Consider the following 25,187-nt stretch of genomic DNA (forward strand, 5'->3'; position numbering starts at 1 on the left):
TAAGCCTAGGCCAATCCGAACGGCTCTTACTGCGCGCGGCCCTGTCGCGTCGGCCAATGGGAGGCGGCCTTCTTTAGGGCGGCGCAGCCCCGAGTGAGTCGGAGTGAGAGGATCAGCCTGGGCGCTGCTATTGCGGGCGTGAGGAGACGCAAGGGCCGGGCCAGGTGAGTTGGGGATAGCGGGGGCTGGGCCCGGGCGAGGCGGGGCGCAGCGCGGAGCGGGCCTGTTGTGCTGCTGCTGCACACCCGGGCTGAAGGGCGGAGAGGAAGGCGAGCAGGCCCCGTTGTGCTGCCGAGGCCCGGCTGACGGGGGGAAACAGGCAGGGGAGCGGGTGGGGCAGTCCGGTCCCAGCACGGGCACCATTTTAAGGAGCGGCCTCGCCTCTGGGCGCGGCGGAGCGGCTATTAAGGCTCCGAGATGCGGCGCTTCCTCGCTCTCTGGCGGCGATTCTTCACACGGGTTGCCGCAGGCGGATGGGAGGAGAGCCGCTTTTTTCCGCCGCCTCAGGGCGGACCCCGGGCTCATCCACACGCGCGCGTATCGCTTCCTCTCTCTCCCGTACCTCTTCTCGGCCATGTGCTCTGCGATTTCTCTTCCCGTCCTGCTGTCTAAGCCACGCCGCTTTAAAAATGGCTATCTAGGAAGGTGTGCCGTGGGAAACGGGGGCGGGAGTTGCGGTGCGGGGAAGTCAGTTGGCGCCGTGTGTGCGCGCCTTATGAAAGGCTTGTCGTATAGATAAACACCGTGAAAAGCGCCCCCCCTCTTTTTTTCTCCCGATGTAGGCCCTGCAGTATGTAACCTGGCAGGCCCTTGTTTTTCCTGCCAGCGCCCTCTAGTCACTGCTCCTCTCAGCCTCCCCCCCACCCGCTGTATAGAGAACACATAGTTTTGTTCCTGCCCGAGGGTTTCTGACTGCAAGTTCTGTAACGGAAGCCATAATTTTCCTTTGTGGTTTGGCATCGCTACTTGTAGCTCTTATTGCAGGGGCCGCACCATCTTCCAGGCTTAGAAAGATAATTGACTCGCACTTGATGCAAGTTTTGAAAGAGTCTGATAAATGCAAGACCTTGGGGACGCAAGATTCAGTCAGCTCGGACAAACTTTTAAATGTAACACTTAGCTGATCAATGTGAAACTCAGTCAAAAAAAAAAAAGAAAGAAAAGAAAAGGGGGGGTTGAGTCAGTTTTGAACTTACTGCACAGAAACCCATTCCTTCAAAAATAGGTGGCATTGTGGAAGATAATATTCAGTAATGAATTTTGTACACAATAACACCATATGGGTTGAAATCTTCCTGTAGTAGAATCTCAGCATGACTACTGTTTGTGTTCCTTAGCATACAGATTCTTTCCCCTGTTAGTTTGCAAAAGTTTGCTCCTATTTACCATTGCTTCATCTTGATTCCTCCCATTTGAATACTCAGGGGATTGATAGGAGTTGAAGTCAACTGCAGCTGGATAGCCATGAGCTCCTATACATTATAAGAATTAAATCCCACTTCATGACAGATGCTCTCCAATAAGTGTGCACAAGCCCCATTAAACATTATGGAATTATATCTGAGTAAAGTTAAACAGCTATCTTAGATCTTAAACCAATTTGAGGGGTTTTGTGGTACAGTCAAGCAGTATATAGATGTTATGAAATAACATACGGAGTCAGGCCATTTAGTTTGTTTTGCACATTTATTTCTAACTAATTGGCTGTAGCTCTTCAGGGTTTCAGATGGGATATTCCCAGCTCCACCTGATAGTTGAATTTGGGACCTTCTGGGTGCAAAGCAGATGTTCTACAACTGAACTGCAGTCCTTCTCTGGTTCATATGAATAGTAATAATTAGTAGTTGTATGTATGTATTCAGTGTATATCCTGCCCTTCCTCCCAAAGGAGCCCAGTCTACAAGACTTGGTGAAGCAAGATGCAAATCTTGTAGTTTAATTGTGGTTGCATTAATTATAACAAATAATCCACTTTTGGAAGGCTCCCAAAATATAGACACTTACCAGCAGTTTTCTTTAATTATTTTCGACTGACAGTGTAGACGGTCTCTTAAAATGCTCTTGCTTCTTAGGTATAATTCTTTGCATACTTGACTGGCTTTTTAATAAGTATGTACTATTGTAACTGATGGGGCAAGGAAGAAAAGAAAGAACTGTCAGTCCTTTGTTGAAAACCAAATTAATATTGGTTGGAAACTAAATTATATTTTGCTTACAACTTGCTGTCAGTTACTCTTTGAGATAAAGTGGCTAATTTTGTTGCATAGCAGTAAAGACAGATGTAAGTTTACATCTTCTGCTAAACATGTGCATATGATCCTTAAAAGGCCTAGTTCAAACAAGCCTTTGTTGGCTACCAATTCCGCTAGGGACATTGCAGAAAATCTGTCTCAGTTCTACATGTTTACAAAGTAATTCTGAAATGAGTAAGCAAATGAAATTAGTAGATTTCAGGAATCTTGTTGATCACCATGTTGTTGGTTGGTGGTATTCAGGACAGTTACTGTGAAGGACTATGGCACTTACATAACATTAAGTATAACTTGATTCCCTATGATGACCGAGTTGTTTTCAGGATTTCCATGAGTAGAACTCCCACCATAAGATGATCCCATCAGAGGAGGGAGTGGAAGCAATTCCTGCCAATACTTCCATTCCTCTGTACCACCTGAATATTCTGCAGAAGGTTGGGGGCCCCTCCAAAACATGGTGGGAAGTGTTGTGAGGAGCTGGAGGAAGAAGGTCCCATCTGTAAATGGAAAGAGCCCTTCCATTCACAGTAGGACAATTCACTACACTACAAGTTTTGTTTGTGGGTCTGCTTTATAAAAGGTTTGAAATATGGTCATGTTGACTGATATCTAATTTAATATACATTATAACCATAATCCTACAGATTTCTGGCAATTCACCTTGCTGAAATACTTCAAGTGTTTTTGGAATTTGTTGACTGCTGCTGTTGGTGAAAACATGCTTATAAAAGCATTGTGTTCTACCTCACATGACCGAGAATTTGGTGTTAATACACATTGTCACTTACATTTTTCTTTAAACTACTTTGTGTAGTTTTAATGTTATTCTATGGATATTTTATTTATTGTATTTATTTTTATTATTTATTGCATTTTATGTCCCATCTTTTTGTCCAAGGAGCTCAAGGTGGCCTACATGGTTCTCCCCGCTCCTCAAATAATTCCCGCAACAACCCACTGAGCGGCGGTGACTAGTCCACAGTCACCCAGTGAGCTTCATGACATAGTGGGGATTTGAACCCTAGTCTCATGGGTCCTAGTCCAACACTCTATAATCACTATAACACACTGGCTGTCAGTGTGGATAATGAATGGGGGAAAGTCAAAGTAGAATTTAGCATTCCATCTATGAAATAATCTATTGCTGACTGAATTGGTCAAACTTTGTCTTATTATTTGATAGCAACTTCACGTAAAGTGTCTTTATTTTTAATTATGTCCCATATATTGACCATTCAGTAAACTTTAATTCAACTACCTTTGCAGGCTACATATCTTTAGAGGTTGCTTATAAGTTGTGATTATGGTTAAATATTCTGATGTTTGTCTTCTGGGCTTCTAAGTGGTACTTCTAATATTTTATATCTTTGAAGTAGGTATTTTGCTCTGTTACAGAGGTCATAACTACGTGTTGCACATGACACAGGACTGCTGCCAAAAATTGCAGCCCCATATCAAGTTCTTCTCTCCCCGCCATCCTTCATCCATATCCCATTTAATGCAGTCATTACATTGTCTGTCACCTCCCCACCCTCCCAGCTAATGCCAGTAACACGCAAGGCAGAAACTCAGAGTATTATATTGTCACAACATGGAATAAATTATCCTAAATGGGAAGACAGGGAGAACTTGAGAGAGAGGACTCTTTCAGCAGCCTCATATTGGGTGTAAAGTATAGTTTTAGTATTGTTGCAGTAACTCTTGCTCCGATCACTCCTGCATGTTTAGCTGTTTTCTTAATCTTTCTGACCATAGGTCAGAAATACTTCATCTTAAATTTATGAAACAGTGAGCTGGCCCAGATTTGTGATGAATAGCTTTTTCCCAAATGAGTGGCTCTTTCAGATTTTTGCTCTTACCTGCTTTTCAGTTTGTCATGTGATCTTGTGGGCAGAAGTAGGTAAGAATCTACAAAAGTAGGGAGGGAGGGGGGGTCGCGACTCGGCAGAGTCAAAGGGAATGTATGGTGCTATTACAATTTGTTGGAAAAGAATATGTAAGGAAAACAATAAAAATTCACTTGGGGAAAAAAAAGAATCTACAAAAGTAGGTAAGAATCTACAAGTAGTAATCTGGGTGATTTGCAGTAGATTTTTAAGAGTTTCTTTGTCAACAATAGCAACAACTTAAATCTCCACCATATTTATCATTGTTAAACCTTGCTAAAATGTAACCAAAATATATTTTGGAGAGTTTTGATATTGTGTATCAGAGGTGGAGAAACACTTTTTTTCTCATGGGACATTGATTCACAGGAAAGAAACAAAAAAAGAGCCAGAGTCCAGGGTGTTTCCTCCCTCCAGGCTCCCTTCCCGTGCAGCACCACCAAGGCTTCAGCAGAATCACTTTTCAGCCATTACACACTGTGCACATGAACTCTCTCAAAAGGGGTGGGTGTTATGCCACTGTCCAGCAGAAGTACCCAACCAGTTGCTTTCCTTGCAGAGCTTTCACTTGGGAAGGGCTGTTCTCTCTCTCTCTCTCTCTCTCTCTCTCTCTCTCTCTCTCTCTCTCTCTCTGTGTGTGTGTGTGTGTGTGTGTGTGTAAAAAGATAACACTATTGCCAGACAATGAACAAGCAAGAGACAATAGTTTTCCATTTCTGCTGTAGAAAATCCAGCTGTGAGAAGAGGAAGCCTCCCTCCTTCCCTGTAGGCTCCTTACTCTAGCTCAACGAAGCAGTGGACCTCTCTCCTGTAGACTGGCTTCCTGCACTCGTCTTGAACAAGCTGGCAACAGATCTGTGAGGTCTTTTTGGCTCTCTCTAACTTTGACCAGCATCATGCCAGTCTGCCTTTGTTCTCTGAGCAAGACTGCTGCAGCTCCATGTGGGCTTTTACTTCTTTTACTTCCACTTTACCTGTCATGATTCCGAGTATTTTCCCTCTGGGGTGACTCCCTACCCTGGCAAGGTGACAGTTGTCCTGTATGTGCTTTCCAGCCCTTTCCTCCTTGCTCTGGTCTACATGCATCCTTTGCCAGAGCCATATATTGTGGCTACTGCAAAGATACTTCCCATAAGTTCTGATCCTTAGTGTGTCTCCCCCCCCCCCACATTTTTTCAGGAAACAAAATTTGGATGAAATTGCACACTGGTTTGTCTTAAATTCAGAGTGGAGCAAAGGGAAGAGCATGAGTCTGATACTCATGCTTGTAATGCCAAAATATGGTTTGATGCTGACCTGCTACAATATCACATCCAAGTCACTTAACTGTAGTCATATGGACAATTTTCTAAAACCATGCTCCAGAGTATATATGAGTATACTTTCTGGGTATATATGAATTGACCACCCACTTGTCAGTTCTGATGTCATGACATCTTCAGCTGATGAACTGTTCAATTCTGTCTACATAGAATTCTGCCAATGCATAACAGAATTCCCTACCTGTCAGCTGCCATCACCGACCCAATAGGGCAGAGTTTTCCAAACTGTGTCGTGACACATTAGTGTGTTGGCTGCAGTGTATAGGTGTGTCATGCTAAGACTCTTATAAGGGGTTAGTTTAACCTCTGGTTTGCTAATAAAACTGAATTACTGTGTCATGAAATGATATGTGTCTGAAAAGTGTGTCACCAACATGAAAAGTTTGCAAAACTCTGCAATAGAGTGATGCCATTTGATTGACAGATGGGTGTGGTTTTTGGGAGATAGCCTCTCAAGACTAAGATTGACTTGCATGCCAAAGGTTCCCCATGCGTGCCTGTGGCCTAGGCTATGACTCTCAAATGCATAACAATGACAATACTGCTTCCTTGCCTGGATGGAGGCATGTGTTTGTATAGAAACCCCCAACTTCTGTGTAGTTGGAATGTATCCCTACCGTACAAAGTAGAGTTGCACCCATTATTTCACTCACTTTTGCTTCTGATCCTGCCCACAGGAGTAATTTCTTGAGTTTCTCTCTTCAACACTTGCAAATGATTCATTTTATTTATTTATTTATAAGGAAAAAAATTGGAGGGAGGAATGAAAAGCATGCTTAAGCACAAGTTCTTAAAGTTACATTTCTTAGAATGCAGTTAAGAGCAGCAACTCCTTGCAGATGTCAGTATAGAGATATTTGATCTATATACATTACAAAAGTAATAGAGAATAGAGGGCAACTCTGCTATGTACAATGATGCATTTATTCAAGCCCTAAGTTCATTTAAGCTTTTTTCAAAAATTGTGATTGGCTAAATAAGTTCTACCTCTAGTATTGCAAAAATGAAATATATGAACTATAACGTAGGGATTTTAGTTTGTGCTACTGTTGTTTGGATGTTTGTTAACGAAGGGGGAAAAAACATATATCTTACACATTCTAGGATTGACTTTTAGTCTGCTAAGTCCAATTCAATAGGCTTTCAGTGGAAAATAACAGAGAAATGTATTTCAACTTCTAAAAGCAAGTCCATTCCATAATACAAGATGGTTGAAACCATTTTTAAATGTAATTCAGAAGTGGTTTATGCTGTGATTGGCTATTAGTAAAAATAATATACAAAAATAATACTATTCCATGATAGTTGCTTTGGAAACATATCAGCATACTTTTAAATTCTTTGTATTGTCTTACAGGTGGATAAAAGATCTCGCAGATGGCAGATAACAGGTAGGTTCTGAAAAGTCCTGAAAATTATGGGTCTTTAAGAATTAGTGGCAAACGTTTTGCGCTTGTCTGATTGATGTGTGATCACTGACACATGCAGTGTTTTCGGCACAACCACTATGCAAATGGGGAGTTCCCTGTACTTGAGAAAATCTTTCACTGGACTTAATAAAACATATTTTCTATACCGATTTCCTTTGGTTAAGATGTGGTCCCTCTAATGAGTCAGGAGATGATGACCATTTATTAAGTTTATATCCTGCCTTTCTTTCCAGAGGAGCACTGCAAATGACAAAACAGCAAAACAACACAATTGAAAAGCATTAAACATTTCTGAAAATATATAATTGAAAATGTTTGTGCTTTTTTTTCTTCTAATCTGTGTGAAATTGGTATGTCTGTGTAGCCCCGTTACTGTGTCATGTTGTGTCAGGGAGTGATGGTCAGTTTATGGTGCATTGTACATTCTTGATACCCTTAAAACATAGAACATGTGGGTCCTTCCTACTAAGTTTTTTTTTGTTCTTAGTTACCCATGGGAAGCTTACTGAGAATTTTTAGAACCTGTGCTTCAAATTGTGTACTAGCGTTATAGCCAAACTACTATTCACAAAGCAAGAGAGGAAGAATAGGTCCTGAAACAGTAGTGGTCCAACTTCTTGGCAGGTGTATAAAAATCCAACTGAAAATATAAGAGTGCAACTCCAGGGTACAGTACAGTTAAATATGCAATTCCTCATGTTTTCTGATGTGTTTCCTTCTGGTCTTAATTAGAAATGTGAAGGCCGGTGGGAAGGGGTGTGGCTTTGAGCTATGGAATGGAATGCAGTCCTGCACTGGAGTGGCAGGCGGAGCTCATTCTGTCTTAGGTAGGCACACTAGGTTTCGTTGCTCCTGCCCTGGCATGCCACAAACTCCTGATTTGTCTGTCTCTTGAGGCATCCATACTGTGTGCCATAGGAGCCAATTCCTAAGGAGCAAGATCCCTCCAGCCCCCTCAGTAAAATATTTGAGGGGGCCATCCCCCCTCCCAGTGGAGGAGCATTGCTATTCAAATGATGTATGTGAGCCACATCCAGTTTTAGAAACTTTGATATATAAGCTAGGTGCAAAATAGCTCTTTAAACCAGGGTGACAGTTTAATTTTCTCCAATTGCCTTTTCAAGTTGGAAATTTAGAAATAGTGATTCCTAACCAATGAAATTCTCCTGGCAAGCTGTTTGGAAATATGTGTCATGGGAATCTTTCCACACACACCTAGAATGCAGTATAATTCACCTAACAGTATCTTTAGCCTTTATCCTGTGTACAGTCTTGGCAAAAGTAATGGAAAATTGAAAATCTGATTTATTTTTAAGTGCCTATTGTACAAGTTCATTTGAGTGTCAAAACTGCCAACAAGAAGTTGATATCTTTACTAATTTTTAAAATACCAGTTTACATTGGGTTGGATCCAGAACTTATCCTGTCATGAATAGAAGGGCAGCCCTTTGGAACAATGGACTACAGAGGAAAGGAGGAATCATTAAAAGTTCTGCTTTTTAGTCCTTCTCCCAACCACTCAGTTTGAGTGGCATTCCAGTGAGCATTACCCTGGATCCACCCCATTTACCAAAGCTTACTTGATTTAAGTTATATTATATTATGCAAATATCTCTCAAATATGTTTTTGCAGTAAAACAGAAGATGCTGCCTCAGATTCTGTGGAAGCTGCTAAAGGTACCGGTGATAAAAAAGGTAACTGATTAAAATACTATGTTTCAAAAGTATGTTAAAATGCAGAATGAGTGTGTGGTTAGGGTTTCCAGAGATTGTTTTTATCCCTTTAAAAGCTCTGAAGGTGAGAGAAATTATGCTGCTGCTGTGCATCCTATCCTGGTTTTTGTGTATAGCTCCTTCCTGCACCTCTTCCTGATTGGGTAAAAGTTATGTTTTAGTGGACAGAGATGGCAGAGCAGCAGGAGCTGTGATCACTGTCTTAAGGGGTATGCCAAGAACTTCCTTGTGCCTTCTGTTATGTTGCATATACATCAAAGGTCTAAATCAGAAGGTTCTTGAAGACTGCTCGCCAGGTTTGCACATTTTCTCTGGAATTCATATTTTTTCAGGAACTGAGATAATATCTTTATATTTGGGCAACTAGTTGATGTTGGGTATGAATAGGGATGGTTCTTTAATCCTGGCCCCAGAGTAAGAAATCTGTTTTGATTACATGTTCTGTTTTGTGCACTGGGCCTTCAGGGATAGAATTGCTTAAAATTCCAAAGAAATGCAGCTTAAGTTGCTGGGGACAATAAGGGAACTTGAATGAATGGGTAGCTTTTGACCTGTACTTTATACCTCTGAAGAACTTTTCTTCAATGTCATCTTATTTCTATCATCCACAGCTTTTGTAATTTGAACGTCTTATATTTCCAGATAGTTTCATTATTCCTTTGGGAGCACAATACCCTATCTAAGAATTCCCTGGTTTGACTTTTATGTGGAAATGATGCCAAAATAAATGCCTAATAAAATTATACCGTTATAGTGAGATTTGTTTAAACTCTTCTTTTACAGAAAAGTTAGCAGACCAGGTAATGCAGAATCCACAAGTCTTGGCAGCTTTACAGGAGCGACTTGATAATGCACCTCACACTCCTTCCAGCTACATTGAAACGTAAGAATGAGAAACACCACTTGTCACAAGTAAAAGATTCACTGGTCCAAAAATGCACTTGCCACTATTAGGTACATTTGTTAATTTGATTTGGCAAGCTCAGCCTGAGGTTAAGGAAAGCCTCCAGCCTTAGAGAGGGACAGGAAATTTCTCTGAATTCTGGAGATACTTGGAAAGTAGTGAAAATCTTATTATGTGGAGGAAGCTAGATGCTGCTGCTATGTAAATTCTAAATACTTTTGTTCCTAGCTTACCAAAAGCAGTAAAAAGAAGAATTGATGCCTTGAAACAGCTTCAGGTGAAATGTGCCCATATAGAAGCTAAATTTTATGAAGAAGTTCATGATTTAGAGCGAAAATATGCAGCCCTGTACCAGCCTCTCTTTGATAAGGTAAGGCATGTAAATTTCCTTGCAGTCTTAACTAATATTAGTGGAACTATGCTTCATCTTCCTGTAATTGTAACAGCTCCTATCATTGCGAGGGGGCTAAAACTGGGTTGTTCTTTACACTGTGTGGTTGCTATTTATTTTATTTCTGTCATCTATATCATGAGAACTTGCCTATAGCTATCCGAAGTGTTCTCAAAGCCTGACTACTTAGGTGTGTGTTTAGCATGTGTTGACAAAAGGGAGGTGAGAACAATAGGCTGAGTGGTCCCTCTAAGACAGCTGCTAGATATATAAAACTAATGTTCCTGCTGTTAGTAGCCTTTACCTAAAACAATAACTATATTAGGGCTTTACTGTTAAGTCTTAATTCTATAATTAATTATTTTGGCATTTAGAATACTGGTATTCATTTATGGTATAGTTATTCAGGATTCTTCTGATCCTGGTCAATTTCATGTTTGAACTGTTCAACAGCTACACAGCTGTAATCTGCACTTCATTTTCTCTTTTTAGGCATTATAGTTTATTTAGTTTTTGTTCAGCTAAAGTAACTGTTTTCTTTTCTTTTTACTTTAATTTACAACGTTCAAAGGATATTTGTTGCCCTGTACCTTGGTTAGAGTATCTAAAATACCAGAAACCTGTCACTCTCAGATATTGTTTGATGATAAAGTCATTTGGGTGTTAGATTTAAAAAAATGAAGCATATTCCTAATACTTCTGAGATAGTAGTCTATACAGTTCCTTAACTCATTTGAGCATACAATGGGAACCACCATTGTTGATCCATTTTCCACAGCACTCTCCAGTGCTCTTGGATAACCTTAGTATGTTCTAACTTGTCTACAATTTTTATACTAATTACACAGAGAAGGGATTTTATCACTGGTGGTGCTGAACCCACAGAGGCAGAAGCAGAATGGCACAGTGAAAATGAGGAGGAAGAAAAACTTGCCGTAAGTATAATTTGCTTCTGAACACAATTACTAAAATAATTTAAGCTGTGATGTGTAATATTTCTAGTAAACTCTTCAGAAAACCTAATGAAGTGATCTAATTAAAATAATACCTGTCCTACCAGAGCACATCATGAGCTTGAGTTACCAAGATATTTAGCAGTTTTTCTCTTTCTATAGCTGCATATAATAGCTGCATGCCTAATGAAATTGGCCAGGAACCTGCTTTGATCTAGTCATTTGCACTGTTCGTAACCTGTTGACAGCCTCTTCTGCTAATGGGTTCCATTCCAGTGCTACAGTAACACCCAGGATGAGAAAAAGCAGGCATTTTTTGCATGTCTGTTATCTTCGTTTTGGGGACACGTCATTATTGATCTATTTTATTTTTGTCTTTTCTGCCTGCTTTTCAGCAAAAGGTTCAGGACGGGTTACAGCAACTCAAAAGCAATAGTTTTAGTCAACACATTTTAGGGAGGATACAAAAAGATAGGGTACTTGATGCACCTGTGTTGTAAGGGAGCTTCACATTCTTAGGATCATCACTGAGAAAGCCCTCTGACAAGCTACTGCTGCCAGAACCTATGAGATTGGTGGATCTGCGAGAGGGCCTCCTCCAGTGATCTTAATCTCTGAACTGCTCTAAAAGGGAAATATTCCCCTATTTTTTATTACTGTGTCTGCATGCCTCCTGAAATTCTCCCAGTTGAGTTACAAAGTATGAAAGAGTTCAGGTTTGGAAACCTTAGTGCTTTATTACTGTATAGTGGGTAGGGGGCATTCTGGAGAGGTAAGAAAATGAAAATGTGACCATGTTAAACTATTTTTAGATGCTGTTTTTGGTTTTTTTAAATTAGAGACTAATTTACTTTTGCATACCCTGGAACTCTCCATAATATGGAGAAACCATTGCCTCATTTTTTTTAGGGCAAGTGTGCCGGGGGTGGGGTGTCATTTTGTTTCCAAACTGATAGGCGCAAAACCACCCAAGGTTATATTTTCGCCCATCATAGCATTTAACAAATAATAATAAACAAAATACACAGTCACAGTACATACATTTCAATGATATATATTGAGAAGTTATACAAATTTACTTAAATCTTCTCAGAATCCATAAATCACCATGTGTCAATGAGATATAATGTATGACCCAAGTAGTTTACTTGTGTAATAAAGCAATACCAATCCGTGTTAAAATTGCTATTCTTTCCTCTTATAGCCCTTAGCCTCACAACCACCCAAGTTTTGTTTTAGATGCAAATACTTTTTATAATGACAATGTTTCTGCATTAAGAAAATTAAAAGGACACCTAGGAAATGGGGCATTTGCATTTTACAAACAACTTTGAATTTATTTGTTGACTAGCTTCTGGCCAAAACCTTTAAAGAAGTTTCTCTCTTTTCTGTTATTAGGGAGATGTGAAAAATAAAGTAGTAATAGAAGAAAAAGAAGCAGGAGCAGCTGAAGAGACAAATCCCAAAGGAATCCCAGATTTTTGGTTCACAATATTTAGAAATGTAGATATGCTGAGTGAATTAGTACAGGTAATGCCTATTAAAAGAATGTTTGTTAATTAGTGTTTTTACATGTCATGCTATCTCAATTCAAATACCAACTGATAATGATAAATATGAACAGGAAAGGGAGCTGTGAGAGATTTGCCTGCAAATAAGTATTAATGAACATGTGTTCTGGTTCACTCATCACATTAAAATAGTATTGCTCATGCTGCTCAGAAGTCCTCACTTCACTTGTCTCCCACTTCTCGCTGCAACAGACCATAAGCTTTGACTTGTACTGTTGTCCAAACCTGCTTTCATGGGTTTGGACTAGAAAACAACTCTAGGCTTGTTCCAGCATGTCAAGAGTAAGGAAACAGCAAAACGGACTTTGGGGCAGCCTGCATCAGCACATGTATGTGTGAGCCCAGGCCACTGTCATGCTGTTTGTTAGAATTTTGCCGGGCTTTTCTAATTAATTTACAACTTGCAGATTTCAGTAAGCTACTTTTGTCCCTGTTTTGGCCTTTTCTTGATTTACCTTCTCCTTATTTGCTGTCTCGGTGTTGTCCAAAAATTGGGGTCTCTCATCTCTCCTCTTAAATTAGTACACACCTGATCGTATATCCCTCTTGACCTTCTGAGATACATTTATTATTGAGTCAACTGTATTGGGAGGGGGGGGGTTAGTGTGTTAGTAAATATATAGAGTTGGCTGAAGAACTATCTGAAGCAGAAACAGAACTATCTGAAGAACTATCTGAAGCAGAAACAGTTAACTTGAAATTGAAGATGTAAACTTGAGAACTTGCATTGGAGGCATTTGACTCTTTATGAGATGCCAGCCATTTCTTTCATCTTAATCATAGCTTTACCATTTTTGTTTAGGAATATGATGAGCCAATTTTGAAGCACCTGCAGGATATCAAAGTAAAATTTTCTGAGCCAGGACAGCCTATGGTTAGTATGATTTAACTTCGAAGAATTTAATATGATTTAACTTGTGAGGGGCATGGTATCCATTAATAGTTTGAGTGTGGAGGATTTCCATTTTTATCTTATTGTATCAAGTTTCACTTTAGAAGATGAACTTCTCAGCTGTATATCCCACTGGGGACTTCTTTATTAGATCAGGCATTAAAAACTACAGTTATAATAGCACCACCTACTGACAATTAATGAAACAATGTTTTAAAATAATATGAGCTTGTACTTGAATTAGGTCTTTATTAATCCTTTATTGAAGCATGTTTCTTATATTGATATAAACTAAAACAAAAACTTTACCAGCAAAGAAACAAAATAAACAAAAATGGAGCAGGGAAGGAAAATAGGGAGAGATGTTGGTCGGTGTTCATAGGTTTTGCTCATTTTCAATCTACGTGAGTATCATAAGCAAAATAACTGAACTCGGCAAGGGGTAGAGTTCAGTATAGGTTTGGTAATCATTTATGTAAACTTAAGATGTGCCGCTAATTCATGTATGGTGAGTGAGTATAGGTTTCTTCTGCCATTGGTGAGTTGTTGGGACTGTATTTTAGTTTTCCTTTGTTGCAAAATGTTACATGCAACAACCAACAAAGTGAAACTAATCCATTTCTGCTGTCCTGGGGAAAGGTTCCAAAAAATAGGAGGAACCTTTTGTTCTGCTTCAAGGACCAAGTTAATACAATGACTCAAGAATTGAAAAACTAGACAGAACCACTTAATATGTGTTAAGAAGTCTTCTGTATCATTGCCTGCCCATCAAGGAAGATATTCTTAACATATTTGAACTAGTTTTAAACAACCTCCACAGAGCAAGGGAAGATGCAGATCTTTCCTAGTACCTCATTTAGAATGTTAATGGCATTAATTAGTGAATTAGGTTCTCTGGGAGCTGTTTCTGTTGGGCTGCATGCAGTGAAAGTAGCTAAAAATATATATTGCTTAGTGGGCCACTTCAGAAAAACTATTCAGTAGTTCACTGCTCTTAGTGAAAGGTTTTGCCCAGTAAATAGAGTTTTATACTGTATTGATCTAATAGAAGCACTCAGAGGAAGTTGTGCTCAGTAGCATTACATGGCTTCACCTTCAGAGAGTTGACCCCACATTATTAACAACCTCGGCTTTGATTTTCCTTGGAAAAGTTTTAAGTTGGTTACACTGCTCAGTCTTCTGTTAGTATCTTACATGCTGGGTTTGCATTTTACTTCTATTTATATGTTAAAGGATTAGAATTACCTTTTTAAGAGGGTGGGAGAAGCTTTTATCTGCTCTCTAGTGAGAACTAGCTCTAGTAATATAAACAGAAATCAGTGGCTGGAATAACAGTTCATATGGCATCCTGTTGTTCCTGGAAGTACTCCAAGCTCTTGATTTCACTTGGCACATAAGAGCAGTTTGCCACTAGAAAACTAAGCAATATGTGAGAGTTCTGCTAGAACATATTTAAGCTTCTGTTCTTTGAATGCGCTGTAGTGAAGCTTTTATCCATATTGTGGTTACTTAAGTAAAGTTGTAATTCTCTCCTGGTTGTCAGACCTGAAATAAGATAATTGATTTTGGATTATTTTTCACCAAAGGTTTCGCAGTTTCATGCTTTTCTTGAACAAGTTAGCAGTTAACTGCTCCTTGTGAATGAGCACCTGCACAGCAAACTGCCTCTGGCTCACATGGGGGTGTTTGCCCTCCATTTTTCTTGTAGCTTGGAAATGTTAGCAAATTATTATGGCAGTGGCTAGAAGGTGGAATAGCAACAGTACAAGCTAATGAGGGAAATGCCTGGTGACTAGTTCTGAAATATTTCTTCACTTGAGCAATATATAATCAAATAATTCATTTGAAGATGTTTTCAAATGCTTTGACTCATTCTCTAAACCATTTTTTGGGGGGGTGGGATCTGATACTCTGCTGTTCTTACCTGCCCTGCCATTGCTGCTGACTAAAGCAATAGATAACACTTGTGCTTTTAGATATGAATGTAAGATGTTTATGTCATTGTCCCCCAACCAACATTAAAGGTTGTAGCCAATTGGTGTTCCTCCACTGACTGAAGCCTGGTGGAGTGAGCAATGTGACCTTTGGCAATTCCCCACATCCTATCCCCCCTTCCCCAAAAAAACATGGAGTCAGGGGAGGTAGTACAGGGGAATTGTTAAAGATGGCATTAATCCCTATTCCACTCACAGAAGCCTCTTTGGTCCAGCAGAGGCTTTTATCAGCTGAGGGACATCAGTTGGATACAGCTTTAAATGTTTGTATTCAACTGTCATAGTTTGAGCTATGCTGATTCTTGTTTGCCCTGTATGTGTGCATATCTGCTTGTGAATTAAGTGTGCACTGTATTAAGATTAGCCTTTAAGCTTTGTTTGAAAGGCAAAAAAATAAAAAGGAGAACTTTGTACATAAGGTTGAAGTACTGTGAATAGCTGTAATACAAAACCTGTCAAGAAAACATATATATATATATATATATATATATATATATATATATATATATATATATATATATATACACACACACATACACACACACACACACACACACACACACACATATATACATACATATAGTTCCAAATTATTTATTGTGTTTGTTTTTCTTATTCATGTTTTATGACATTTTAATAGAACAGTGTAAAATGAGACTGTTACAATGTAGGATCTGAACTTTTATTTTTGTAAAGGGTGCATTGCCAATACAAATATTGTTTACTAATAACACTTTATCACCTTCTGTCTGCCAAAAATAGTTGAGAGCTTTACAACAATAATGGATCTCTTTTAGTCTTTCACATTAGAGTTCTACTTCGAGCCCAATGAATATTTTACTAATTCGATTCTGACAAAAACCTACAAGATGAAGTCAGAGCCAGATAAGACGGATCCCTTTTCATTTGAAGGCCCTGAAATTGTTGACTGTGAGGGGTAAGAAAATATTCTTGAACATTTTTGAGCTTCTAGTCTGAAGTTTAAGGTACTATTATAAATATATGTGGTCAAAATATAAAATGATATAAAATATAAAATGTTATGAATGAATGTAGTATATTGGATCAGCAATCACAGAACTATTGCCAGTAATACAAGTGAAAAGGATTGGGGGGGGGTCTTAGAGGACCATAAGTTTTAACATGAGTCAACAATGTGATGCAACAGCAAAAACAAGCTGTTTTTCTGCCTTGGTCAGACCACACCCGGAGTCCTGTGTCCAGTTCTGGATCCCACTGGTCAGGATGATAAAGGGCCTAGAAACCAAACCTTACGAGGGACGGTTGAGGGAACTGGGTATGTTTAGCTCGGTAAAGAGGATACTGAGAAGAGATGGGATATCCAGTATCTTTAGATATCTAAAGGGCTGTCACATGGAGATAGAGCAAGCTTGTTTTCTCCTGCTTCATAGGCTAGCACCCAAACCAATGGATTTACCGTATTTTTCGCCCCATAGGACGCACCGCCCCATAGGACGCACCTAGATGTTTTTTTTGGGGGGGGGGGGAAATAAAGAAAAAAAATTTCCCCCCCAGGCGTGGGGGTAGCCCAAGCTTTCCCAGCCCCCAGAACAGGCTGCTGCTTGCAAGTCTTGTGAGCCCGGCGGGACCTCCCGCCGGGCGCGCAAGGCTTGCGGACATTTGCCCGAAGCACGGGGCGTGCTCCGCAGCGCGCCCCGTGCTGCAGGCTGCTGCCCCAAGCCTTGCGCGCCCGGCGCAACCTCCCGCCAGGCGCGCGAGGCTTGTGGATGGCTTCAGCGAAAGTCTGCATTCACCCCATAGGACGCACACACATTTCCCCTTCATTTTTGGAGGGGGAAAAGTGTGTCCTATAGGGCGAAAAATACGGTAAGTTAAAAGAAAGGCTGGGATGGATTTACAGCTGTGTGAGTGGTTCGCATGGACTGGATGCTGAACCAAGGGGTCACCTTCTCAAAGGGAGGTGCCAGGTTTTGGGAAGTAGGTGTGAGGTTCTGACAAGGTCCTAGAGTCCTTCCTCCTCCTTTCCTCTTCCCAAAGTCCCATAAGCGCCTGTCCAGCTTTGAGATGGAGATAGCAAGGCTCTAGGACTGTGCCAGAGCCTCGTGCCTCCCTGCCAAAGCCCTGTGCCTCTCTTACCTGACTTTGAAAATGCAGTGCGAGGGTTGGGCATCATGTTTTGGCCTTGAATAGGGGGCCATAGTACCCAAGTCCACCACTGAGAAAAGAGATTCCTACTAAACATTGGAAAGAACATTCTTGACACAAAGAGCTGTTCAACAGTGGAACGGACTCTCTCAGGTGCTGGTGGACTCTTGTTCCTTGGAGAGTTTTAAGCAAAGGTTGGATGGCCATTGGTCATATATCTCATAGTTGAGATTCCTGCATCACAGGAGGTTGGACTAGATGACCCACGGAGTACCTTCCAACTCTACAGTTCTATGGCTCTTTGATTAAAGTATTAAATTAAACCTGGATCCATGGTTGTCTTAGATGAGCCAGAAAGGCATTTCTCCCCTCACTCCAGTGTCCATGTTGGTAGGGGGAGGGACCAGGAAAACTGCATTGTGGGGAACAGACTTCCCCTCATCTGTCTCTGGATCTACCCAACTAGCTTTAATTTTGGGGATTCTGACCATTTAAAAATCCATCAACTACTAGAGTAGTAGGCAGGGCATAATGCAGTGAAAAATCGCAATTCCACCTGCCATATCTTCTTGTTCTAGTTGCAGACTTTAGGGAAAGGGGATGAAAGGTGCAGGGAGGTCACTTTCCCACAAGCAGAACTCAAATAGGTTTATGTATTGGAATATTATGTCACACAGTGTAGACGAACTGTAGCAGCAGTGCTAAAGAAAACTGCCGTTATCCTTACAGGACTTGACCACTGGCTTGAAAAGCTACCAGATGTTCAATGTGACACTCTCCTTTTTAAATGTCACTCACATATAAATTCTTCATCTCCAGATGTACTATTGATTGGAAGAAAGGAAAAAATGTTACAGTTAAAACAATAAAGAAGAAACAAAAACACAAGGGCCGAGGCACAGTTAGAACAATTACTAAACAAGTACCCAATGACTCATTTTTTAACTTCTTCAGTCCAATAAAAGGTAAGTTTGGTTAAATTTCATCTGTTCCTATTTAGGAATACTCATATTTATTTTAGATAGCTATTTCCATATAACAAGCATGGAGCAAATAAACAAAGAGTAGCAGTCTGTTAAGGCTGTTATTAGTTTTGTAAAAACTTTAGTATCAGGAGCCTGAGTATGTTCTAAGACAGTTTGTGGACCCCTTTAAAAGTGGGGTCCTGCAACAAAATGTGCCCCCTCTGTGTCCCCCAGCTATAGCCAGCCTCTAGCAGGAGCTCTGTAGGTTTCATAGAGGATGCCATTTCTCTTTTTTATATGAAAGCTGAATCAAAATGGCTATTGCCATTAAGATACCACAGATGATGCTTTTTGAACACTTATTTGCAAGAGGTTTTTGTGGGAGTGGTGGGGTTATCCATACACTTTGAAGAGTAATTTGAAAATCCTCCCTTACCTACCTTTCATAGGTTGGCTTTTTTAAACAAGGAATTAGGCTCTTGAATCCTCATAGAGGAGATGAAGATAAAGGGGTTCTCTTCCTGCCTCAGTCTCTTCCAGTTACAGTCGTACCTCGGCTCCGAACGCCTTGGGAGTCGAACGTTCCAGCTTCCGAATGATTGAAAACTGGAGTGAGTGCTCCAGTTTTCAAACTTTTTCCCACTATTGTTACCGGTGTACCTGCACAATCGGAAGCCACTCCTTGGTTTCCAAGTGTTTCAGAAGTCGAATGGACTTCTGGAACGGATTCTGTTCAACTTATGAGGTACGACTGTACTTTGAATCAGGTATGCAGGGAAGGAGTTAACCAGGCATTGCATACTCAGCTTACTTTCTTGATAGGCAGTGATCTTTAAAGGAAAAAAAGGCCTTTAGTTGGTGAAACCTGTTGTAGGTAACTGATGGCCAAGATGTTAGATGTCTTTAGTAGAGATCCGAAACCCTGCTGTCACTCATAAATCAGCGACATACATCTAAAATAGTTTAGGCTTCCAGCACATCTTATCTTGAAACATGTTCCACACCACAAATTCAGCTACAATTATGAGCTGCCTTATTTTAGCTGCCTGAAAAAGGTATAAAGTTGTTTAAATATTGCATACATGTTCCAGTTTTTACCACATGAGGGCTGTAGAGTTCTAAATCCAAATAACTGCATGGAAGATTAAAACTGATTTAATAGCCTGTGGTGATTAGGCTGCAGAGTTGACAACAGGGCATTCTGTGACTTGAAAAAAGCAATTATTATTAAAAATGCATCAGGATAGCATTGCTCATAATGGCTTCAAGGGGATCTTACAGGTTTCTTTCTTTCTAGGAGAGCCCATCTTTCTTTAGCAAACAAAAACTGAAATATATTAACTTTTGCACTGCTCTTGTCTTGAGAACCCGTGTGTCAGTGTTCAGTTTTTAAAAACCAAACCACAACATGATGCCAACTTTTTCTTGCATATGTTGCTCATCAAAATATTAAAATGATCTCTTTCTTTGCATATCACAAAGTTCTGATTAGAAGGCTTGTCCATCCGTTCTGTGGGTGGGCATAGAGAGAAAGCCAATTGTAAATTTAAAAAGGAGTTTCTGGCTAGTTCAGCTGAACTTCTCTTTTCACAATGTTCTAAATTCTGGAACACTCATGCATGCTTTGGGCAGGAAATAAGGATGGGGCTTCATGAGACCCTGTCTTTTTCAGAGCTTGTTTTGCTATTGATGTCCCTTGAACCGCCAAACTGCTCTTTGAATCACTATGTTCAGAAGCAACATTTTGAAGGGCAAAGTGGAAGGTAGCACTCAAGTGGTGGCTTTTTCTCTCTTGAAGCAGGAGATTGGTAACTCTGCAGTGCATGGTGCTCTCCAGATGTTTTGGGCTACAAGTCACGTCCGTCCAGGTCAAACATGGCCAAGAGTCAGGGATGGTGGCAGCTGTAGTTCAGCACCATCTAGAGGGCATCATGCTATCTTTCCTAGTGCAGCAGCAACAGCAGCAGCAACCAACAGGATCATTCTACTGTCTCATGCAGCCTTTCTCAATCTCAGGTCCCCAGATATTGTTGGACTACAACTCCTATGATTTCTAACCATTCTGTTTAGCAGTCAGGGACAGTGGGAGTTGTAGTTCAAGAACATCTGATGGCCCAAGGTTAAGACAGGCTGGTCTAGTAACTATTCATACAAGCACAGGAGGGTTAAAAAGAAGTGGGGAAGTCTGTGTGAATTGCTGCTAGGATCCAATGCAGTCATGTTGGTTCATGCATTCATTCTTCCATGTAGTTGCAACAAGAGGTATGAGCTATATGGGGGCAATTATAAGGCTTATCATAGGGACAAGACCTAGATTTGAAATTCAGTTTTTATCTTCTGGATCAGTGTGTTACTATGTGGCTGGATCAGAGTGATGATGCTTGCATTTTAACTTTTGTATTATAGAAAGTATTTTGAATTCCCATTATTTGAGGTAAATGTGGGCTTGGGGTGAATAACTTTCCTTTCTGATGTTGTAAACATTCATCCTGTGTGGGTTTCAGTTGCAAAGCTGCATCTTTTGTGTTGAAACATGGCAGGGTGTGTTTTGCAAACTTCATTTTTACCTGTCCAATTTTTCTCACGTGCTGTTTTGGCCCTAAGCTGTTGACCCAAGAGACAAATAAAAGGACCTATTTGAAAGGATAAGCTTTGAAAATGGAGTCCTAGTTCTCCATTAGCAAAGACACCCAGAGAAAGCTAAGGATATTTCTTGCTCCATCTACACGTAGCAATAGCTTTCACATTAGAACCTGCAGCAGGGTTGGGTTTTTAAACAGTTTAGACTGACTTCTTGTCTTTTTGTAGTTTCAGGAGATGGCGAATCACTGGTAAGTTAATTTTAATATTTTTATAGTCGGTTCCAGCCTTACCATTAAACATGTTGAGGTAGACTCTTTTCTGGCAACAGACTTCAAAGGATAGCAAATAATCAGTTACTTAATATGGGTTGGATCCTGAGATAGAGTTGTGGATTTCTGCTCAAAACAGGTCTTCCCAGCCTCCTGTCTCTCCTTCAAAAGCTCCTCCTCGGGGTTGAGGGACTTTCCGGAATGGAGTTTGGTGGGACATTGTGGCGGGAGAAATTGCAACAAGACTGGGAAAATTCTGTGGGGCTTTCTTGCATTTGCAGGAAGTGCCTTTCCACTCATGTATAACTTTTATCTGTGGCAGTGTACACTTTTATCAGCATCAGCTGTGGTCTTGAGCCATCTTGTGTTTTGTTGAGTCCTGTACTTAAACTCTAGTCACTGTTTTTAGACTGCAGGTACCACCCCCTTTGTGGAACTGCATACTCAATTCTTTTATTAGTAGTGCAAACAGTTTTCAGTAATAAACAGGAATAAATTTTATTTATTTATTTAATATTTCCTTTTCTTCTCTGCTGTTTTTCTCTTAAACAGTATTTTATCTTCCCACCTATCCTCTGGAGTTGATTGCTGATTGTTTCAGTACAGGGAGTTAGTATTTTTCTTATATGTCAGTTTATTATTATAGAACAGACTAGCATCTAAAGGTCTGTCTGGTTCTTTAAAAATTGTTCTGACGTTGCCTGATGTACTGTTGAAAATTGTCACACTGTTATAATTCATTGTTTGACTTCTAGCGATGTTAAATAAGTGGTAGAAGTACAAACTAAAAGGTAACGGGACCCCTGACCATTAGGTCCTGTCGCGGACGACTCTGGGGATGGGCGCTCATCTCACTTTACTGGCTGAGGGTGCCGGCGTACAGCTTCCGGGTCATGTGGCCAGCATGACTGAGCCGCTTCTGGTGATCCAGAGCAGTGCACGGAAATGCCGTTTAGCTTCCCGCTGGAGCGGTAACTATTTATCTACTTGCACTTTGACGTGCTTTCGAACTGCTAGGATGGCAGGAGCTGGGACTGAGCAATGGGAGCTCACCCCATCGCAGGGATTTGAACCGCCGACCTTCTGATTGGCAAGCCTTAGGCTCTGTGGTTTAACCCACAGTGCCACCCGTGTGCAAACTAATACACCTAATAAATACTTTATAAAAATAATAAATACTTTATTAAAACTAATAACCTAATAAATACTTTGACCAAGAAATCAGTTGTGGTTGTATATTTTACCTACATTTTCATCTTAACTTTCCAGGATGAAGATTCAGAGTGTACTTTAGCTATAGATTTTGAAGTTGGACACTTTTTCCGTGAAAGAATAGTTCCCCGTGCTGTACTCTATTTCACTGGGGAAGCTATAGAGGATGATGATAATGTATGTATACTTTAATATTATCTTAATTTGTGAATATTCCATGTGTAGAGGGGTGTGTGTATGTGTGTGTGTGTGCTTTAAGTGAAAGATAACTTTATTCATAAATGGTCAACTTTTGGCTGGAGAACAGATTGTGTCCTTATCACTCCCTGAAATAGCCAAGTGATGTGGTAAATTCCAACAAAACTGGAATAATAATTGGGCCTCTGAATATGAAAAGGGAAGTATCTGCATGCTCAGGGAAACCAGAAAGCTACCCTTCACACATGTTTTGGATGCAACCCGTTTAAGATTGAGGATACTCAGTAGACATGGAATGCTGAGTGTCTGCTGAAAAAGAGCTCCTTACAGCTCTTTAGTATTTGGATGGGGTAATGGCTGCTTGGCTGGAACCCTGGACAAGAGCATTCGTGCTAGCAGGTCAGAATACTGCAACATTTTGTTGCAGGGCCCCTCTTCTAACTTCCTGCTTCTGGAAAAGCACAATCCTTGCTGCAGAAATACTTGCTGCAGAAATACATTTCAATAACTAATAGCATTATGGCACGGTATAACAGTAATCATTAGTACAGTATATTAGTACAGTATCCCTGTAGTGCAGGTGGAGGCTGAGACTGAAAGGATAACAGCTTGCCTAGCACTAGCCATTGAACTTGTAGCTGAGGTGAAATTTGACTGGGATGTCTCAGCACAATATCCTAAGCACCGCACTACCGCACCTTTAAGACAGTGACCTGCTGGCCTTTTCCTTACTGATGTAATTGCTCTCTAATTTCTCTTAACTAGTCTTAAAGAATAAACAGATGACTGGAGATGAAGCTGGTTATGTTAGTGAAAATTGATAAGGTTTGTTAATACTGTGACCTCATATAGCCATTCAATTTTGCATTTAGCTTAAAAGACTACATTAAGTCCTTCATTAGGATATAAATGAAAGTGTTAATGTATGGACTTGAGATGAAAATGTTAAGTACTTATATACCCAAGTGCTGGGGATCTGATCTGGAATGCGTATCTTCAAATATTGTGTTTCATCTGCTAATGGTTTAAATTAGGATCTAAACAAGTTTTCCCCCTTTTTAGTTTGAAGAAGGAGAGGAAGGAGAAGAGGAGGTGAGTAAAATACTGTTTAATCTACTTGTCACATTTTCCCTATGGGGGAAAAAAGGTAATATTTTGCTTTCTATGAGAGAATCCAAGGAGGCACATGTTTCAGTCATGTATGTTCCATAAGTCAGTGTGAGAGCTAGCCTGTCTTGGTGCTTGGGGAACTGGGAACTACAGCCATGTTAGGAAGCATTTGTCAAGCCATATTCTGTCAAGTAAGTCTGGTGAAAGATGGTTTACTGATAGATTTGTTAGACATGTCGAGACATGTTAGGGGGCAAATGCAGCAGGGTGGGGGCAGTGAAGCTGACTGTAGCAGCACTGGAATTGGGGGGTTGAACGGAGACAGAGAATAGGTTTTAACAGTTAGACTGGGGATCTTTTCACTATCTGTAGATGGACAACAGGCCTACCCATTGAGAAACAATGGAGGGAAGAGCTGGAATACAAGTTTCCCAAAGACCAAACCTGCCTTGGGTTTGTCACTGCTAAGTCACCAGATTTTACCTTTTCTCTGATGCTAGCATGTGTTTGTTTGTTTGGAGTGTTTACTCCACCCTATCCCTCCCTGCCTTGGAAAAATTACTGCAGACACCCATGGGAAGGTTGCTTAATGTCAAGAGCCATGAGAATATATGAAGGTTAAGGAAATCCTGTAACTAAATATTTCTACTTGCAAACAATTTCAGTCTTAGCAGTAAAGCATCATTGAGTTTAGTTCTGGACATGTTATTGTTGTCATCAGTTAAAAGTATTGCTCCTTTAAAAAAGCATTCTTATCCTACTTTTTTAAAAAAATAAAACATAGGAATTGGAAGGTGAAGAAGAAGGAGAAGAGGACGAAGAAGCAGAAAGTGAACCTAAGGTTAGTTTTATTAAAGCACTGTATGCCATGTAACCTTTAAATCGTAGCATCTTAATTTTATCATAACTCGCTTTTACAGTCGTACCTTGGATCCCAAATGCCTTGGTACTCAGACGTTTTGGCTGAGTGTTCCAGTTTGCGAACGTTCTTTGGAAGCCGAAAGTCTAATGGGGCTTCCGATTGGCTGCAGGAGCTTTCTGCAGCCAATCAGAAGCCATGCCTTGGTTTCTGAACATTTTGGAAGTCGAACAGACTTCCGGAATGGATTCCGTTCGACTTCCAAGGTATGACTGTATTTTTGTTGACATGAATTGGGGTTGAAGAATTTCTATGCTGCTGCTTTTTAGTGACCAAGTTAACAGCTGTTCATTTCATTGTCTTTAACAATACCTGTTAATGCTCCTTCATTAAGGCACAGAGGCACAGACATAACTAACAACCTGGCTGTTGTCACATAAACACTCGTAAACTACAGATAAGCAAATAACACACAGTTTTATTGAACTTAAGTGTTACATATGCATATTTAACAAGCTTTGAAATCCTGTTGCAG

At 40.3% G+C, this 25,187-nt stretch overlaps 1 protein-coding gene across 2 annotated transcripts in view; it reads left to right on the forward strand.

The window, feature by feature from the left end:
• NAP1L4 (nucleosome assembly protein 1 like 4) overlaps nt 1-25,187 on the forward strand; it is a 34,402-nt gene continuing 9,215 nt past the window's right edge. For both annotated transcript variants that reach the window (XM_081904318.1, XM_081904317.1), the window contains exons 1-14: nt 1-164; nt 6,818-6,851; nt 8,524-8,585; nt 9,408-9,507; nt 9,757-9,898; nt 10,768-10,854; nt 12,271-12,402; nt 13,246-13,317; nt 16,127-16,266; nt 18,276-18,421; nt 21,230-21,252; nt 22,543-22,662; nt 23,746-23,775; nt 24,578-24,634. In XM_081904318.1, coding sequence (XP_081760444.1) covers nt 6,838-6,851; nt 8,524-8,585; nt 9,408-9,507; nt 9,757-9,898; nt 10,768-10,854; nt 12,271-12,402; nt 13,246-13,317; nt 16,127-16,266; nt 18,276-18,421; nt 21,230-21,252; nt 22,543-22,662; nt 23,746-23,775; nt 24,578-24,634 — 1,125 coding nt within the window. In that variant the 5' untranslated portion in view covers nt 1-164; nt 6,818-6,837. The remainder of the gene's footprint in view (nt 165-6,817; nt 6,852-8,523; nt 8,586-9,407; nt 9,508-9,756; nt 9,899-10,767; nt 10,855-12,270; nt 12,403-13,245; nt 13,318-16,126; nt 16,267-18,275; nt 18,422-21,229; nt 21,253-22,542; nt 22,663-23,745; nt 23,776-24,577; nt 24,635-25,187) is intronic.

This window comes from Podarcis melisellensis (genome assembly GCF_964234715.1).
Source record: "Podarcis melisellensis genome assembly, chromosome: 1".
Classification (NCBI taxonomy): Eukaryota; Metazoa; Chordata; class Lepidosauria; order Squamata; family Lacertidae; genus Podarcis; species Podarcis melisellensis.